Source organism: Protopterus annectens, chromosome 14.part0, assembly GCF_019279795.1.
Source record: "Protopterus annectens isolate FY-2018-M chromosome 14.part0, PAN1.0, whole genome shotgun sequence".
Taxonomy (NCBI): domain Eukaryota; kingdom Metazoa; phylum Chordata; order Ceratodontiformes; family Protopteridae; genus Protopterus; species Protopterus annectens.
The window spans coordinates 883,108,140-883,123,139 of NC_056748.1; the positions used below are offsets into that span (position 1 = coordinate 883,108,140).

Genomic DNA, 15,000 nt, shown 5'->3' on the forward strand with positions numbered 1-15,000 from the left:
AAATTTCCAAAGCATAAGCAATAGCTGCGCATATTTTCATGACAATACAAGGTTAGAAAGCTTCTGCAATTCGTACAGATTTTATGCAGTGTGAAATAGAACAAATGTGTTAACCCTTTTCAAGCCTTAAATGCACTAAGCATATTACTAATACATACAGTAATACATATTTTTCTGACATTTCCCCCCTTTTAATACTTTTATTCTACTTTCAAAATAAGCAAAAACAGTTTTTTTCTTCTCCTAACCTCTTCCTACTCAGGATTTGCAGTTAAGAGAGTCATTCAGTTTAAACTTATGAAAGCATTTCAGTTTTTCAATAGTTCTTCAAACTCAGCACTTTGATATAAGGTTTCAGAAACTGACATGTCTATAAGGTCTTTAATCAGTCTTTTCATGCAGGGGATGCCACAGCAAACACATACTCCCAATAGGAGCCTTCCTACACAAATGGCAATCAGGATGTTCATTAGGATGGTACCCCACCCCCCAAACCATTTCTGGAAAAAGTCCGTCAGTGGGTTTGGTCCTGGTTTGGTCATGTCCGACACTTGCTGAATTACCTCAAGGTGATTGTCTATCTTGTGTTTATGGTCAGGAATATACGAACAGCACTCGTCCTGGATTAAAGTGCAAGTACCACCTCTCGCTGCTAGGGTGAAGTCGAGAGCCATGTGGTTTTGAAGCACTACAGTTCTCATGGCATTCAGTTCATCAGTCACCAATTCAAGAGCGGAAAAAGTTGCATAGCTTATTACTTCGAGAAGTTTAGACAGTTTTCTCATCTCCCAGATCAATTTCACTGCTCCATATGCTGGTGATATGCCTGCACACGATATAACACTGTCACTCAAGTCCATGTGTGTCAGTGTATTGCCTATAGAATGATGTTTTTTCCAGCACGCATCGATTTGCCCCGCTGGATTTTCAGGTTTCTTGACAGGTTTCTTGACGACGTCTCGGACATTCCGAATTTTCCCTCGAGGTAAAACTGCAGTGTGTCATATGGCTGGAACCAGGTAGCCCAAAAAACAACTGCTGGACCAATTCTCAGGGAACCACTTGTATGCCTTTCTGTCACATACATAATAACAGTCCTCTACTTTAGTAGTAACTTTGCTATGAATATACATTTGCCCTGCAGGAAACATTTTTCTATCAATTATAGACAGTTGTTTATAAAGAACAGAATTATGTTTTACTTCATCAATTGTTTTGTGCATCAATTCAAGAAATGAATCATAGTTTGTATTACAATAAGAACCTGCATTGTTAGCTTTAGTGTAAATTTATAAGGAACAGTCACATTGCAATTGCTCCAACCCACCTGAACAGTATCATTTTTATAAAAACACACAGTTCCCTTTTGTGGAACAGACAAGTGCAATGCTATTTTATCTTGTGATGTAATGGTTGAGGTATCATAAATCAAGTTTTCCCAGGTCTCGTTGACCCCTAGGGGACTGCAGTCATTAATAGCCCCCGTATGCTGTCGGCAAAGCTGTGCAAATCCAGCAATTCGAAACATTGAAAGTCTGAGCATACACATATTTAATTGCCTGGTAAGTGTTGAAGTTTGGGTGCCAGTTTGTGAGTAACGCTTCACGTTTATTCAGTTCAGTTTGTGTGGCTGGAAAAAGGAATGGCCACAGCAAAAAGATTATCGTCACTAGTACAGTTAACAGGATGATTATGCAATACTTCTGAGGAAATGGTTGTTCTGCATTCCTGTTTGTTCTGGATTCTGTCATTTTGCTCTTGACATGTGACAAGATTTTTGTCCAGTTCAAAGTTCTTAACTAGTTTGCATTGCATCAGGTGGATCCACGAGGCACGCTCTGCGATCTTGACTGCAGTGGGTGTCAACAGAAGCACTTGATATGGACCTTCCCACTTTGGTGACGTCCAATTCTTCTTCTTTATTGTCTTCACCCAGATCCAGGTACCTGGTGCCACTGCCACTTCTGATGGTCTGGTTTGTTCTTTATCTGAAACAGAATTTGACTGCAACAGATGTTTAGAATTCAACAAATTTCTCATGTACTCTGCTAGTGTACATTTGGCTTCCTGGTTTGCGGGCATGAGAGGTTTCCACTGAGGTATATAATAAGCCCTTCCAAATAGTTTTTCAAAAGGAGTCAATCCTTTTGCATTCAGAACAGTTCTCATGCTCAGCAGTGCCAGAGGCAGACAGTACACCCAATTTCTCTGTGTTTCTTCTACTAACTTCCTTAGCTTACTCTTTAAAATCCCATTATGCCTCTCTACTAACCCTGCAGATTGTGGGTGATATGCACAATGATTTTTTAAAGACATACCAAAATGTTTACTTAACTGTTGTATGGTTTGGTTCACAAAGTGTGTACAGATGTCACTGTAGATCCTTTCCGGAATGCTGAATCTAGGGATGATTTCTTTAATGAGAATTTTTGCTATGGTAGCCGCATCTGGATTTTTAGTCGGAAAGGCTTCCACCCATCTGGAAAACATATCTACAATGACAAGACAATCATTCTTATTTTCACATTTGTTCAATTCTATGAAATCCATACAGATAGTATGAAACGGATATGGTGGTGTAGGGAAACTCCATTGCTTGGGCTTTAACGCCCCTTGTGCATGATGTTTATTACAAACGTGGCACATTAAACAAAATTTTTTAGAGTAATTTAAGAATCCATATGTTGTGAACACTCGGTTCACCAATTGTACCATACCCCCTGTTGAGACATGGCATTGCCCATGGCTCAACAAAGCTGCATATCTAAACAAATTAAATGGTAATATCGGTTTCCCTTCTTTAGAGATGTACAGCCCCTTTTCAAGAATTGCTCCTCGTTTTACCCATCTTCATTTTTCATCCTGCGTAGTAAGTGTCTGCATTGTCTTTAACATTTCTAAGTCTAAAATCTCAGAGGGTTGTAATTCCTCATTCAAAAAAATACTTCTGAAGCTGCCTGCTTTGCAGCTGTATCAGCTCTCGCATTACCTTTTGAAATCCTATCCTGTTGCTTGGTATGAGCTGTGCATTTACAAATAGCTACTTTCTGAGGTAATTGAATAGATTTTAAAAGATCTAAAATAAACTGTGTATGATTGATTAGTTTGCCAGTAGATATTATCATTCCTCGATTTTTCCACTGTTGCGCAAAAACATGTACAGTAGAAAAAGTGTACTGGCTGTCAGTAAAAATGTTCACACATTTACCCTTTGCTAAGGTACATGCCCGTGTCAAGGCAATCAGTTCTGCTGCTTGTGCAGATAAATTGTGTGGTAAGGGTTTCGCTTCTGTAATCTCAGTATCAGAAACTACTGCATATCCTACTAGGTTCTGTCCTGCAGGACCCCTTTTGCACGAGCCATCCACATAGTATGTCACCTCGGCATCATCCAAGGGGACATCCGTAAGATCTTTTCTAGGCAGTGTCTTTTGCTCAATCGCCTGCAGGCAGCTGTGCAGTGTGCCATCTGCAGGGGTTGGGAGCAAGGTAGAAGGGTTCAAAGTCATGCATCGTTCAATTGTCATATGAGGTTGGCTCAACAGTGTAGTCATACAGGAAAGATGCCTAGCAGGGGAAAGATATGCTACCTTCTCTTGCAGTAAAATAATCGCGACTGCATGAGGCACTCTCAATGTGAGAGGGTGGAACAAAACTACTGAGGTCGAAGCCTGTACTGACATTGCAGCTGCAACTACTGCTTGTACACAGTAGGGTAAAGACCACGCCACTGGGTCTAGTTGTGATGAATAATAAGTAATAGGGCATTGCTTGTCCCCATGCTGCTGTGTTAACACTGATGTCATATAACCTTGCTTACAATCTACAGTTTGGAAAAAAAACGTTTATGATAGTTTGGTAAGCCCAAAACTAATGAGGGTGCTATTAACTGTTTCAGTTTGCAGAAAGCAGATTCTGCTTCTGGTGTCCATTGTAACAAATCCTGTGCTGCCATAGGCTTTTTATATATCAGGTTAGTCAGCGGTGCAGATTCCAAGGCGTAGTTTGGAATTCAGCTCTGGCAAAAATTAGTCGTACCCAGGAAGGACATCATTTCCTTCTTGGTAGTGGGTTTTGGTGCTTGTAAAATCGCTACTTTTCTGTTCTCATCTAATGTCCTACCCTCTTTGGATATTACATATCCTAGGTATTTAACTTGTTTTCTCCAAAGCTGCAGTTTATTTTTGTTTACTTTATGTCCCTCAGTGGCTAAAAATTGTAATAGCGCTATGGTATCTTCTTTGCAATCTTGCTGGGTGGGGGCCACCAGCAGGATATCATCAGTATAAAGTAAAATCTGACTGCCTCTTGGTGGGGTAAATCCCGCCAAGTTGCTTGCCATTTCTTGTGCGAATATTGTCGGACTTTCACAATATCCCTGTGGTAGTCGCGTATATGTATACCTTTTCCCCTGAAATGTGAATGCAAACCAATATTGTCTGTCAGGGTGTATCGGTATAGAAAAGAATGCATTGCTGATATCTACCAAAGAAAAATATTTCTGTTGAGGTTTTAAATCATTCAACAGAGTATGTGGGTCTGGCACCGTAGGTGCCCTTGGTATTACTGCGTCCTTTACAGCTTGTAAATCTTGGACCATACGCCACTCTCCATTTGCTTTCTTAACAGGAAATAAGGGTGTGTTACATGGTGAATCAGGAGATTCCACCAGCACCCCTTCCTTTAGTAAAGCTGCTATAATAGGTTTGATTCCTACCTCTGCATCTTTTCTTAAGGAATACTGTCTTTTCTGTGGTCTAAATGCTGACTTTGGCGTGATAGTAACTGGTCCCGCTGTACGAATAAGTCCTACATCTGACTTTCCTGTTGACCAAAGAGTTTCTGGTATATTCTGTAAGGCATTCTCTTCCTCCTTTAATAGGAGTGCTAATCAGCTGTCCTTGCTAGACTGCAAGTGCACGGCTAGGTGGGTCTGAGTTATCCAATTCAACTTCTGCATTTGTATTCCCTATTCTGACATTTCTAACTCTCTCTGCTTTTCGCATCTCGTGACTTTTTCTCCTAGGTCTACCCATTTTACATTCTTGTCCTTAGTTAAGCTAACATGTGGTAATCGATTAGATTTATAGAGTGCAAACAACTCCTGGGGCAATGAACAGCTGGCTACACTGGTTCCCTTCCATGTCCCAGTACAGATTACGTAATATCAATCTGTTTGCAAGATTTCTGAACAACTCTTGCTCATATTCCTTATCAGGCCCTGGTGTATTACAATAATACAGAGTACAGTGCAACAAATGTTGTTTATCAATGTCAAGGGAGGGGAACTTGCTGATGGCTACGTTCATCAACTCTTCGGTCACTGCCCCTGGACCAGTCGTAACCAAGTCCTGGCTGTACCAATAGGACATTTCGCCCTCCGATTGCACTGCAAAGGTATCAATTTGTCACTGTGCTTCCATACCCTGCATAGTCGGAACTACTGCTATACCAAATAGTTGCATAAGGTCTCTGCCCAAGAGGTTTTCTGGGCATTTTGCAGAAACAACAATTTTGCTTTTCTGGTTCAATCCTGAAACAGGATCAGTTATTACAATATTATGGGAGAGGGGCTCCCGATACAGCTGTCCATTAGCTGCTTTCACTAGTATGTAATCAGGTGACTCTGAATTTTATGGCAGTTTGGAGGGATGTATCAGGGTCCGTGACGCCTCTGAGTCACACAAGAATTTGACTTCCCTCCCTTCTACCAGGAGTGTAACTTCTGGTTTTGTGTCCGCTAAATAGAGCTCTAAGCTCAATAAAGCTAAATCCAGTATTTCATTTTCTTCATTATCCGTAACTTCCTTTATTTCTTCTGTCACATTCTCTACTCCCTCTATCACATTCTCATTTACCCTTTCTCTGCTATCCCCTTCTAGTGATTCTTGACTATCATATAGTCGGTCCTCACCCTCCTTGTCTTCCTCCGTGGTTGCCCTCTTGTTTTCCTTGCAATCCCTTGCCAAGTGTCCCTTTTTACCGCATTTAAAACATTCACCCCTTTTCTTTCGCCCTTCAAAGTCCTCTGATCGCTGATCAGATTGTTTGTTTCCCTGGGCATTTCTCTTGCCCTTTTCCCGGACTGTACTACATAAACTTCTGCTCCATCTTCTACAGAAAATACTTGGGCTTTCTTTTTCTTTTTGCTATTAAAATGCCTTTCGGCATGCCTAGCATATTCAAGTAGTGACTGTAACCTGCTTGTACGATGATCTACCATGTGCTTTGTAATAAAACTGCTTATGGGTGCAATGCTGCCTTTCAAAAATGCATTCTTTAACTGCTGCTCATATGGGGAATCTTGTGTCTGATTTTTAGGAACCTGCATTCCACAGTGGCTATTAAAACATTCTAACAGTCTGGCATAATATCTGTCAATAGTTTCACTTTCTTGTTGGATGCATTGATTAATGCAAGTCCAGTCTGCCCTAGGCTTCCATTTCTCAGAGATTCGGTCTGTAAGACCTTTCACTCTGTTGTCTAGCTCTGCGCTGCTATGTGGGAGGGGCCTGAGCGCAGCATCATGGGGATTCCAGTTGCCACTAATCATGTGCCAATCTGGTCCAACAATTTGTCTGACTACTTTTTCTACCTCTTCTCCATTTAAATTATAACTCAGCCTCATTCCTTGTAAATCTACTAAGAACTTTCTGAAATTAACTTTTGGATGGGGAATTCCCTCAGTGGCTTTCCGGATGTCTTCCGGAGTCCAGGGTCTGTACACTAGAATAGTTGGGTCCTGACCTTCTTGCCCTGCCTGAGGATTAGGCACTTCTATGAGTGGGCGTATTTCTTCTTCACTCATAGATCGTGAATTTCTACCCATTTGATATAATTCATTGTCCCCTTTTGAGTTACCTGCCCATGTTCAAGACCTGGTCTCGATGGGATCTCTAACAAACGGTTTTGCTTTTGTAGTGTCTCTATTTACGGTAACAGCAGGATATCGCGGGGGTGGACTAACTTGTTCACTTGCTTCATATTCTGGTAAGGGAGGCAGAGGGGCCGATGCTATTACTAAGTTATTGTCCTCCTTATCTAAAAACATTGCTTTTGAATTATTGCTTTTTTGTTCCCTACGGTTTACTTCCTCAATCCACCTGTGTGCCTGAGGAATTCCTAATTGACGCTGCTTTTTTACCCGACCTCTGGAATCGGTTTTAAGCTGTTTGACAAGTTTAACAAGCGAGGATTTTTCTAATTTACCATCAAATTCATACTTATTAACCCATTTTGAGTAATATTTAATATTATCAGCACCCTGTGAATGCATGTATTTCGCGTCTTCGGTTAACGGCGGATTTTGGGGTCTTTTTGTGCAATTATTACCCATTTTGTTCTAACCTTTTAATTGTTACGTAACTCCTTATTTTTAACGTGGTACCATGGATTTTGTTATAGTCTCTTCAGAATGACTGCCTACCTGCTCTGTTTTCTGTGATCTGTGACAAGACAGTAATCTTTTCTGTCCCTGACTTTTAAAAATACAGTCCTGACAAAAACAATACAAATCTTGTCCCTGATCTAAAACAGAAAAAAAAGTAGATTCACCTTACCTGAGCCTTCGTGATTGATCACCTGGTTTGTGAAAAACTCGTCCTTCAGTCGCAGATCAGAAAGTGGCTGGCCTCTTTTGTACGACAATTCAGTCAGAGGGCTTTTCAAATAAGAAGAACCGATGTGGTTTCTTCCCTGTACAGTTTCAAGCCACCTGGCCTGTCTGATCGGAGGCGAAGTGAAGGTTTCCGGTCCAAAGGACCAATCTGTCAAAGGAAAAAACTTCAAAGACCAATACAGGTAAGGTTCAGTTAAGGTACATTTAATAACTTGCTGCAAGGAGACTAAAACATGCAAATACAGGATTTTGCCTAACTACTAACAGGAAGTATGCTATTCTTATACTGTTCTACAAGACATTGCCTTCTATGGCTGACATAATCAAACGCAGCTTTCAGTATTGTTCTACAGCAGATGTTACACAGATTTTCTGCTGACACGACTGGATTTATGAAAAACATTTTGAGAAAAACAACCTGGCCTTGGTGGGCCCTAGCCCGTTACAAACTTCTGTTGTGTAGTTCTAATACATGTGTTACATTTCAAGGTACTTTTCTAACTTAGACACAAGCAAATGCTGATTGCAGTTCATATTTTCAAGCAGTCTTTATTCTAATTATCTGTAGCTTCTGCAGCTGTGTGTTTTCTCACAGCACAAGCGGAACTCCTTGTCTAAGTCTCATAACATTAATGTTGTTCTATTCATTATTTTCCTGACACAAGCAGAACTTATCTGCATTCCTGTAAATTTCCAAAGCATAAGCAATAGCTGCGCATATTTTCATGACAATACAAGGTTAGAAAGCTTCTGCAATTCGTACAGATTTTATGCAGTGTGAAATAGAACAAATGTGTTAACCCTTTTCAAGCCTTAAATGCACTAAGCATATTACTAATACATATTTTTCTGACAATGGGCTAGGCTTCTCGATGGTTCCCTGGTCTGCAATCCTAGTAGCTACCTATGAAACCTACACAGTGCATGATGCTTGTTAATTTAGTTGGGCTTGCAAAACCTGAGTGTCTGATTTGAAGAGTTGAATGATGATCCACACTTCCAAGTTCTGAAACTCAGAGAATATAATAACTTACGTTGTGTGGGGCATGATGGAGGAGAGTTTAGCCCTCCAGGAATGTCCATTGAGAAGTAATTCTTGATACCTATCTTTGTAGAAAGAGGTTTCTGTGATTCATAATATCCCCTTTCATCTTTGATGTTTTTATAGCTCCATTGCAACTTTAGCTATTTCTTTGAATAATTTTCTGAAACATATGTGATGATATATTTAGAATAGTTTGAAGACAGTGTAAATAAAATGAAACAGATAACTAAACCTGCCCTGTTTTTGACATGCCTATATTTGAAAAAAGGTTGTTTGGATTCATAATATATCATTAAATAATGTGATGTCTTCAAATCTTTATTGCAGTCTTGCTACCTTGTTGAAATATCAGTGACATAATAACTGAAACACATTTGGTATTGTGCTTTGTGAACTTGATTTGCTGTGAATAATGAACAGCTAACAGAACCTGTTCATCAGTTCTACCTGTTTTTTCATTTCACATGCTTTAGGTTTCCTTAATAAGAGACACCTTGTGATGAAGCCAGAATCCATAGTACAATTATCCTGATTTTAACTTGTATTTATCTGTAATAAATTTAATGCAAAAAATTACCTCTGTCTGTTAAAAATTAAACCAGTTTATTATCTCAACAGGGAGAAGAAACTTGCAAAGAAGTACTACGATAAATTATTCAAGGAGTACTGCATTGCAGATTTAAGCAGATATAAAGAAAACAAGGTATATATTTCACTATGCTTTTGCAGTCTTCAGAATGCTTTTGTAGTGGTGGGTTGCCTGCCTTGTTGATTTTTGCAGATTAATAAAAAGATTAGAATGAGGATGTATGATCAGCATGCTTCCTTATTTCTTCAGGGTTTATGGATCTTGGAGGAAGATCTTTAAGCTTTTATGAAAAAAGAAATGTTCATTTATTTTTCATATTCATATAAACTGCTGCTGGTTTGTTCATATTGGTGGCTCTGATGTTTAGTAGTGCAATTTTATTCAACCATTCATTTCTTGTTCTCTGAATCTGGTAAAGAATCCAAGGCTTAGTACTTACATTTTCATTGTTGGAAATGAAAATAAGTTATGTTTTGACTCATTCATATATATTCAGGCCTTAGTTGTAGATCTTTTTTCACTGTTCTTCAGAATGACTGCAGAATTTCTTACTATGGCCTTATTAAGTTACTAAATAAACATAAAATAAAAGTGTCTACTGTCACTGTGATGCAGATGGATAAAGTCCCGACTGTGACCAAAAAAAAGCCTTGACATAGTAATGACCTGTGCACTGGAGAAGCTGGTGAGAGAGAGAGAGAGAGAGAGAGAGAGAGTAGAAGTGAGGGGTCTGGCACCAATTCTGCTGTCCTGTTAGGTGGATGGGAATAATCTGTTTTCTGTAGTACCAGAATCAGCTGGAAGAATATGTGTACAGCACACAGCACAATGACCAGGAATGTGCATTTTGACTCTGTCAAGCTTCCATTTGTGCTGTATCCTCGTTCACATTTAAGATTGTGGATATGAGCAGCAGAAGGTATAGCGGGTCCTCACTTCAGAGAGCTTGTTGTTCAGCTACAAAGGATAAGAGTTAGGTCCAAAAATGGAAATTCCCCAGGTGGCTGTCTGGATGATGCCTTCCACCTCATAAATGTTATTAGTGATGGTGTTGTGGTCCAGATTGGCAGACATTGGGGGAATGGAAAACATGAAGTATAACTATCAGGCATTTTACTTTTTTATGTAAATAGGCACCCTTCTCTTTTGGGTCAGAAAAGCTAAGGCCTAGCTTATTCTTTTATTTTGTGATTTATGTGCCACTACTGATTTTTTTTCCCGTAAAACATTAGCAGATAGGATGAAGAGAAATGCTGATGTTTGTGCTGATTTCCTGATTAAGCTGTGTATGCCTTTAGGCTAACTAGTGAGAGCAAAAATCCTAAAATTAGCATTGCATTAAGGTCCCCATATTCATAAGCATTGTACACTGTGGTTTACAAGTAGTGTTCACATTTTTTTTGCGTGTGGTCTAGTCATTTTTATTTTTTTATATATTTGCAAGTCAGATAAGCCCACTTGGACACAAATGTGCCTTTTCAGGTGTGACCCAGGTGCATATTATGGCTAAGGGACTTGTTCACAGTCACAGAATTTGCAAGTAGAATTTGAAAGAATCAAAGTCAGGAGTATAGTATGAAGCTAAATTACAGCTAACAGCCTTAATTCTAAGCTAAACTGCCAGATGTATGAGTCATTGATGTAAATTGCCATATTTCTCTCACGCGGCCCATTTATGAATGTAAAGGAGAACCTAACTGCACAGAAAGCACACTCAAGCCCAGATATATACTCATCCTATAAATGTTCAATCAAGTAACACTCATGCATTAATATAGTTATGTTTAATCTCTAACAATAACAAAGTGAACTTTTTTCACTTTTTCAGACTGATAAATCATCTTAATGCTGTGTGTGAAGCAATTTTGTACAGTGCCTTCACTATCAATCCTATCTATCCAGAACCATATAGCATGCAAAAGTATCTCTGCAGGAGGCCAGTGTGCCTGATGTTTTCCCGTACTCTACCACACTAGCAAGGTACTCACCATGGTCGTCCTGCAGATCACCAGGCACTACAGCTTTTTCTCTGTACTTTGCTGCCACAAGTAGGAGGGCTTCCTGACTCCTAACACTGACTACCACTGATGCTGGTGAGGTCCTCCGGTCCTGAAGGAAGTACAACACTAGTTCTGTTTGTTTTACCTTCAGTTCATAGGTATATACTAGGCTAACAACTACCAGGGAGATAAGTTTGTTAGAAGGTTGCTAAAAAGTTATTTGGGGGTATGTTAGTTAGGGAATGTTTACTGTCAAACTCCTGTCTATAAGAGCATGGGAACCAGCCCATGGATAAATTTATGATTAACCATCCAATATTAGTTTAGGAATATTTTCTTTTGCCCTGTGTCTACAAGAGACATGGAGACCAACCTGGGGCTGAATTTGTGATTTCCAATTCAGTGGTCAAGGTTAGGTTTGAATAGGGTTAGGCATAGTTCACATTGGTTGAGGATCCTATTCCAGAGTATGAGGATCCTTTGAGTCACATCTGTCTTGCCAACATGTTCTGTTTGTCCTGTTTATGTCACAAGCAAAGTTCAAATCCTTGGATCTAGTGTTTCTGGTGCTGCTCCTTTTGCAGATGTGCAAACACTCCATTGGGGCTGGATCTAAGGATGCTTTATATGTCAAGCACAGATCACCTCTAAACAACCAGGGCTGTAAAACGATTTGTACCTTGATCCTCTAGGTGAGTAACCTCAATGGTCATTCCAAATGTTGCATATGCCTAGTCAGGCATATTCCAAAGGGGCATTGTACTCAGTGATGGGACAAGTAGAGTGATAGTATAATTTTTTTAGACCTGGATGCCATACCTTACTTATAAACTGCATGACATAGAATGATTTCTTACTACATTGGCTATGTGGTGGACAATGGCCAGATTACTAACTACATGTGTTCCCAGATCCCTAACTAATGGGTCAAATCTTAGGGGTATCTTATAAAGGGAGTAACTTATCTGGGTGGGCCTTTTCCCAAAAGGCACTATAGTGCACCTATTTGTATTTAGTTTTAATCTGGGGCTTTGACACCAGTCTTTTGTCTGTGTTAAACCCTCTTGCAGGATGTTAGTGTCACAGGCAGAATTTAGGATAGCTCACAATTTGCAATCGTCTGTGAACTTGGTGAGCCAGAAGGTCTTGACCTCCAGGAAGTAGATGACAAACAATAGTGGGCCCAGCATGGAGGCCTGTGGTACTGTGTTGTACACTGGTGACCTGCCTCTAGTAGGAGGTGGTGGCCTCATCAATCCCAACTTACTGGGTCCTATCTGTGAGCCAGCTGCAATCTGGCTAGTTGTGTAGGAATTTATGCCTAGTTCTGATTTTGTCCAACAATACCTGAGTGGGATATTCTGTTGAATGCCTTAGCTATGTCTGGGCAGGTGGTATGTACCATTTTTCCCTTCATCCATTTCCTTGGCTGCATTCTCAAAGAAGTCTACCAGGTTAAGTAGGCATAACCTTCCTTTGACAAAACCAAACTGGGATGGGTCCAGTGTCTGTAGGTTGCTAGTGTCCTTTTTGATCTTGAAAATGTTGTTGAAAAGTGACTCAAGTGGTTCTGATAGGTCAGGTTTTGGGCTGTTTAGGAGGCAACCTGAGGTATTGTTGGGCACCACTGAGGCTGTGTTTTTATCCTTAATGAGCACTGATATGACCTGTTCCCTGCTGGGGTGGTGGTGGGGGGTAAAGTTTAAGCTGAATTTGTCAACCAGCAGATTTGTTGTGTCACTGCTCAGTGAAGATGGCACCATTTACTACCAGTTCTGTAGATTATTGTGCGTTACCTTTGAGGTTTTGGACATAGCTGTAGGCCTTGTGGTTGTCTTTAATCTGAGATGCTATCTTTACTCTTGTAATTAGCCTTGTTGGATTTAATTAGTCGTCTTAGTTTTCCTGATAATTTTTATTAGTGAGCTTTTGTCATTATGAGAGTTGCTCTTTCTGACTTGACCATCACTTTTTTCCTTTTGTTATATACCCTGCTAAGATTAGGATTCCACCAGTATGGTTTGTTTTGGTCTTATTTCTAGTAAGTGTAGCAGCCTCTGTGCAGTCATTTGCATGTATGTACAGTGTTCTGTGAATAATTTTGCATAGGCTATTATGAGCTCTGGGTTGGGCAGGCCATTGAATTTTGACAAACTCGCTTAGGTTGCAGTTTGCTTTAGAACAGTTTTCAACTGTAACAGGCATTGCTAGGTTTTCAAAGTTGATTTTTATTTTGAATGAGATAGTTTTGTGATCTAACTTCAACAGTGAGGATGATGGGGTGGAGGGGCACAGCACTTTCCCACATTGGTGAGAACAAAGTCCAGTATGTTTGAACCTTTGGTTGAGGTGCACACTAATTGATCAAGAGCATTTGTGTTAATAAGGTTCAGAAAATGTTGTGCCTGCAAGTTGGTGGCAGTGTATGTTTACCAATCTATAAAGAGAGAGTTAAAGTCTCCCATGAATAGAGTATTTGGATGGATGGAGAGTGTCCACAGTAGGTCTAGTTAAGAGTAGTGGGATTCTTGAGACATTGATGATGACTTATAGCTTGCTGAGATATGGTAAGGGACTCTGTCTAAGGTGATAGACACATGGATGAACTCCAGGGTATCATCCTATTTAACCAGTCTTGAGATATACTTGCTGCTAATGTAGATGGACACCTCCATATTTAGTACCTGTTTGTATGGCTGGTGGTCTAAATGTGTGAAAAGGCACTGTAGCTTTGCACTGCCAGAGCAGTTTCTGCAGCTTTAGACCATGTGTTGGTAATTGTACAGATGGCTATATTCTCCAGTGTGGGATGTGGTGATTCTTTTTAAGGCTTCTAGCATTGAGCAGTAATATATTTACATTCCTTTGAGTTTTATTTGCTATGCCAATAAGTTTATAACTTTGGAACTGCCTAAAAAAAGTTCTGATGGGCTAAATAATATTTTAGCTGAAGCCCAGTGGGGACAGGTGCAGGCCATCTTTAGCAAGCAATGTGGTCTGTTGACCATGTCCTTTCAGATTGACAGGTATTGAATCCCCTTTAATTGACACCAGAAATGAATCCAGTTGTTAAAGTCAATCATTTTTTGTTCATACTGTGGCGTCATCCTTGGTGAAGTTAGAATGCTTCTCAATGCAAGGCACATACCAGTTTGAGACACACATTCGGAGAAGTCAATACTGTCTGTTTTCATGTAATCTAGAAAGGTGTTTCTCAGGTCATATTCCACATGGACTGTGATAAAAGTCTTCACACAGTTTTTCTAGATGAACTACATGTCACTTCCAATAACGTTTAATACACTGACCTTTTAATTCTGCAAGCTACCTGCCCAAACATGAAATACAAAACAGGTTCAGCTGTCAGAAATAACTTCCATCCCACCACACTTCATTTATCAAATATACTTGCTGTAAGGCTACTGTGATTTATATTTAGAACTAGGATATTTCTTCTGTTTCTGAAAGCCAATGGTAACAAATAAATTGCAAACAGAATTTGAGCATTAGTGCTCAGTAAATTACCTTACAGATGTCATTGTGGTCAGCTTTTTAACAGTGTCCTATATGGCATGTGTTATAAAGCTTGAAATGTTTAGTAATGTGCAGGACCCATTATGGAAAGAATTGGTTAACATCCATATGAAGGAGCATGACCATCAATATTAATAAGATGGCAGCTTGTCGAAGGACACAAGTGGCAGACATATCCAAATTTAAACATATGGAGTCCATGCCTAAGCTAAGC

The 15,000-nt window shown here is 39.8% G+C and overlaps 1 protein-coding gene across 2 annotated transcripts in view; it reads left to right on the forward strand.

Annotated features, from left to right (window-relative positions):
- Positions 1 to 15,000, forward strand: part of LOC122789315 (protein FRA10AC1 homolog) — a 768,378-nt gene that overhangs the window by 365,866 nt on the left and 387,512 nt on the right. For both annotated transcript variants that reach the window (XM_044056666.1, XM_044056665.1), the window contains exon 7: positions 9,282 to 9,366. In XM_044056666.1, coding sequence (XP_043912601.1) covers positions 9,282 to 9,366 — 85 coding nt within the window. The remainder of the gene's footprint in view (positions 1 to 9,281; positions 9,367 to 15,000) is intronic.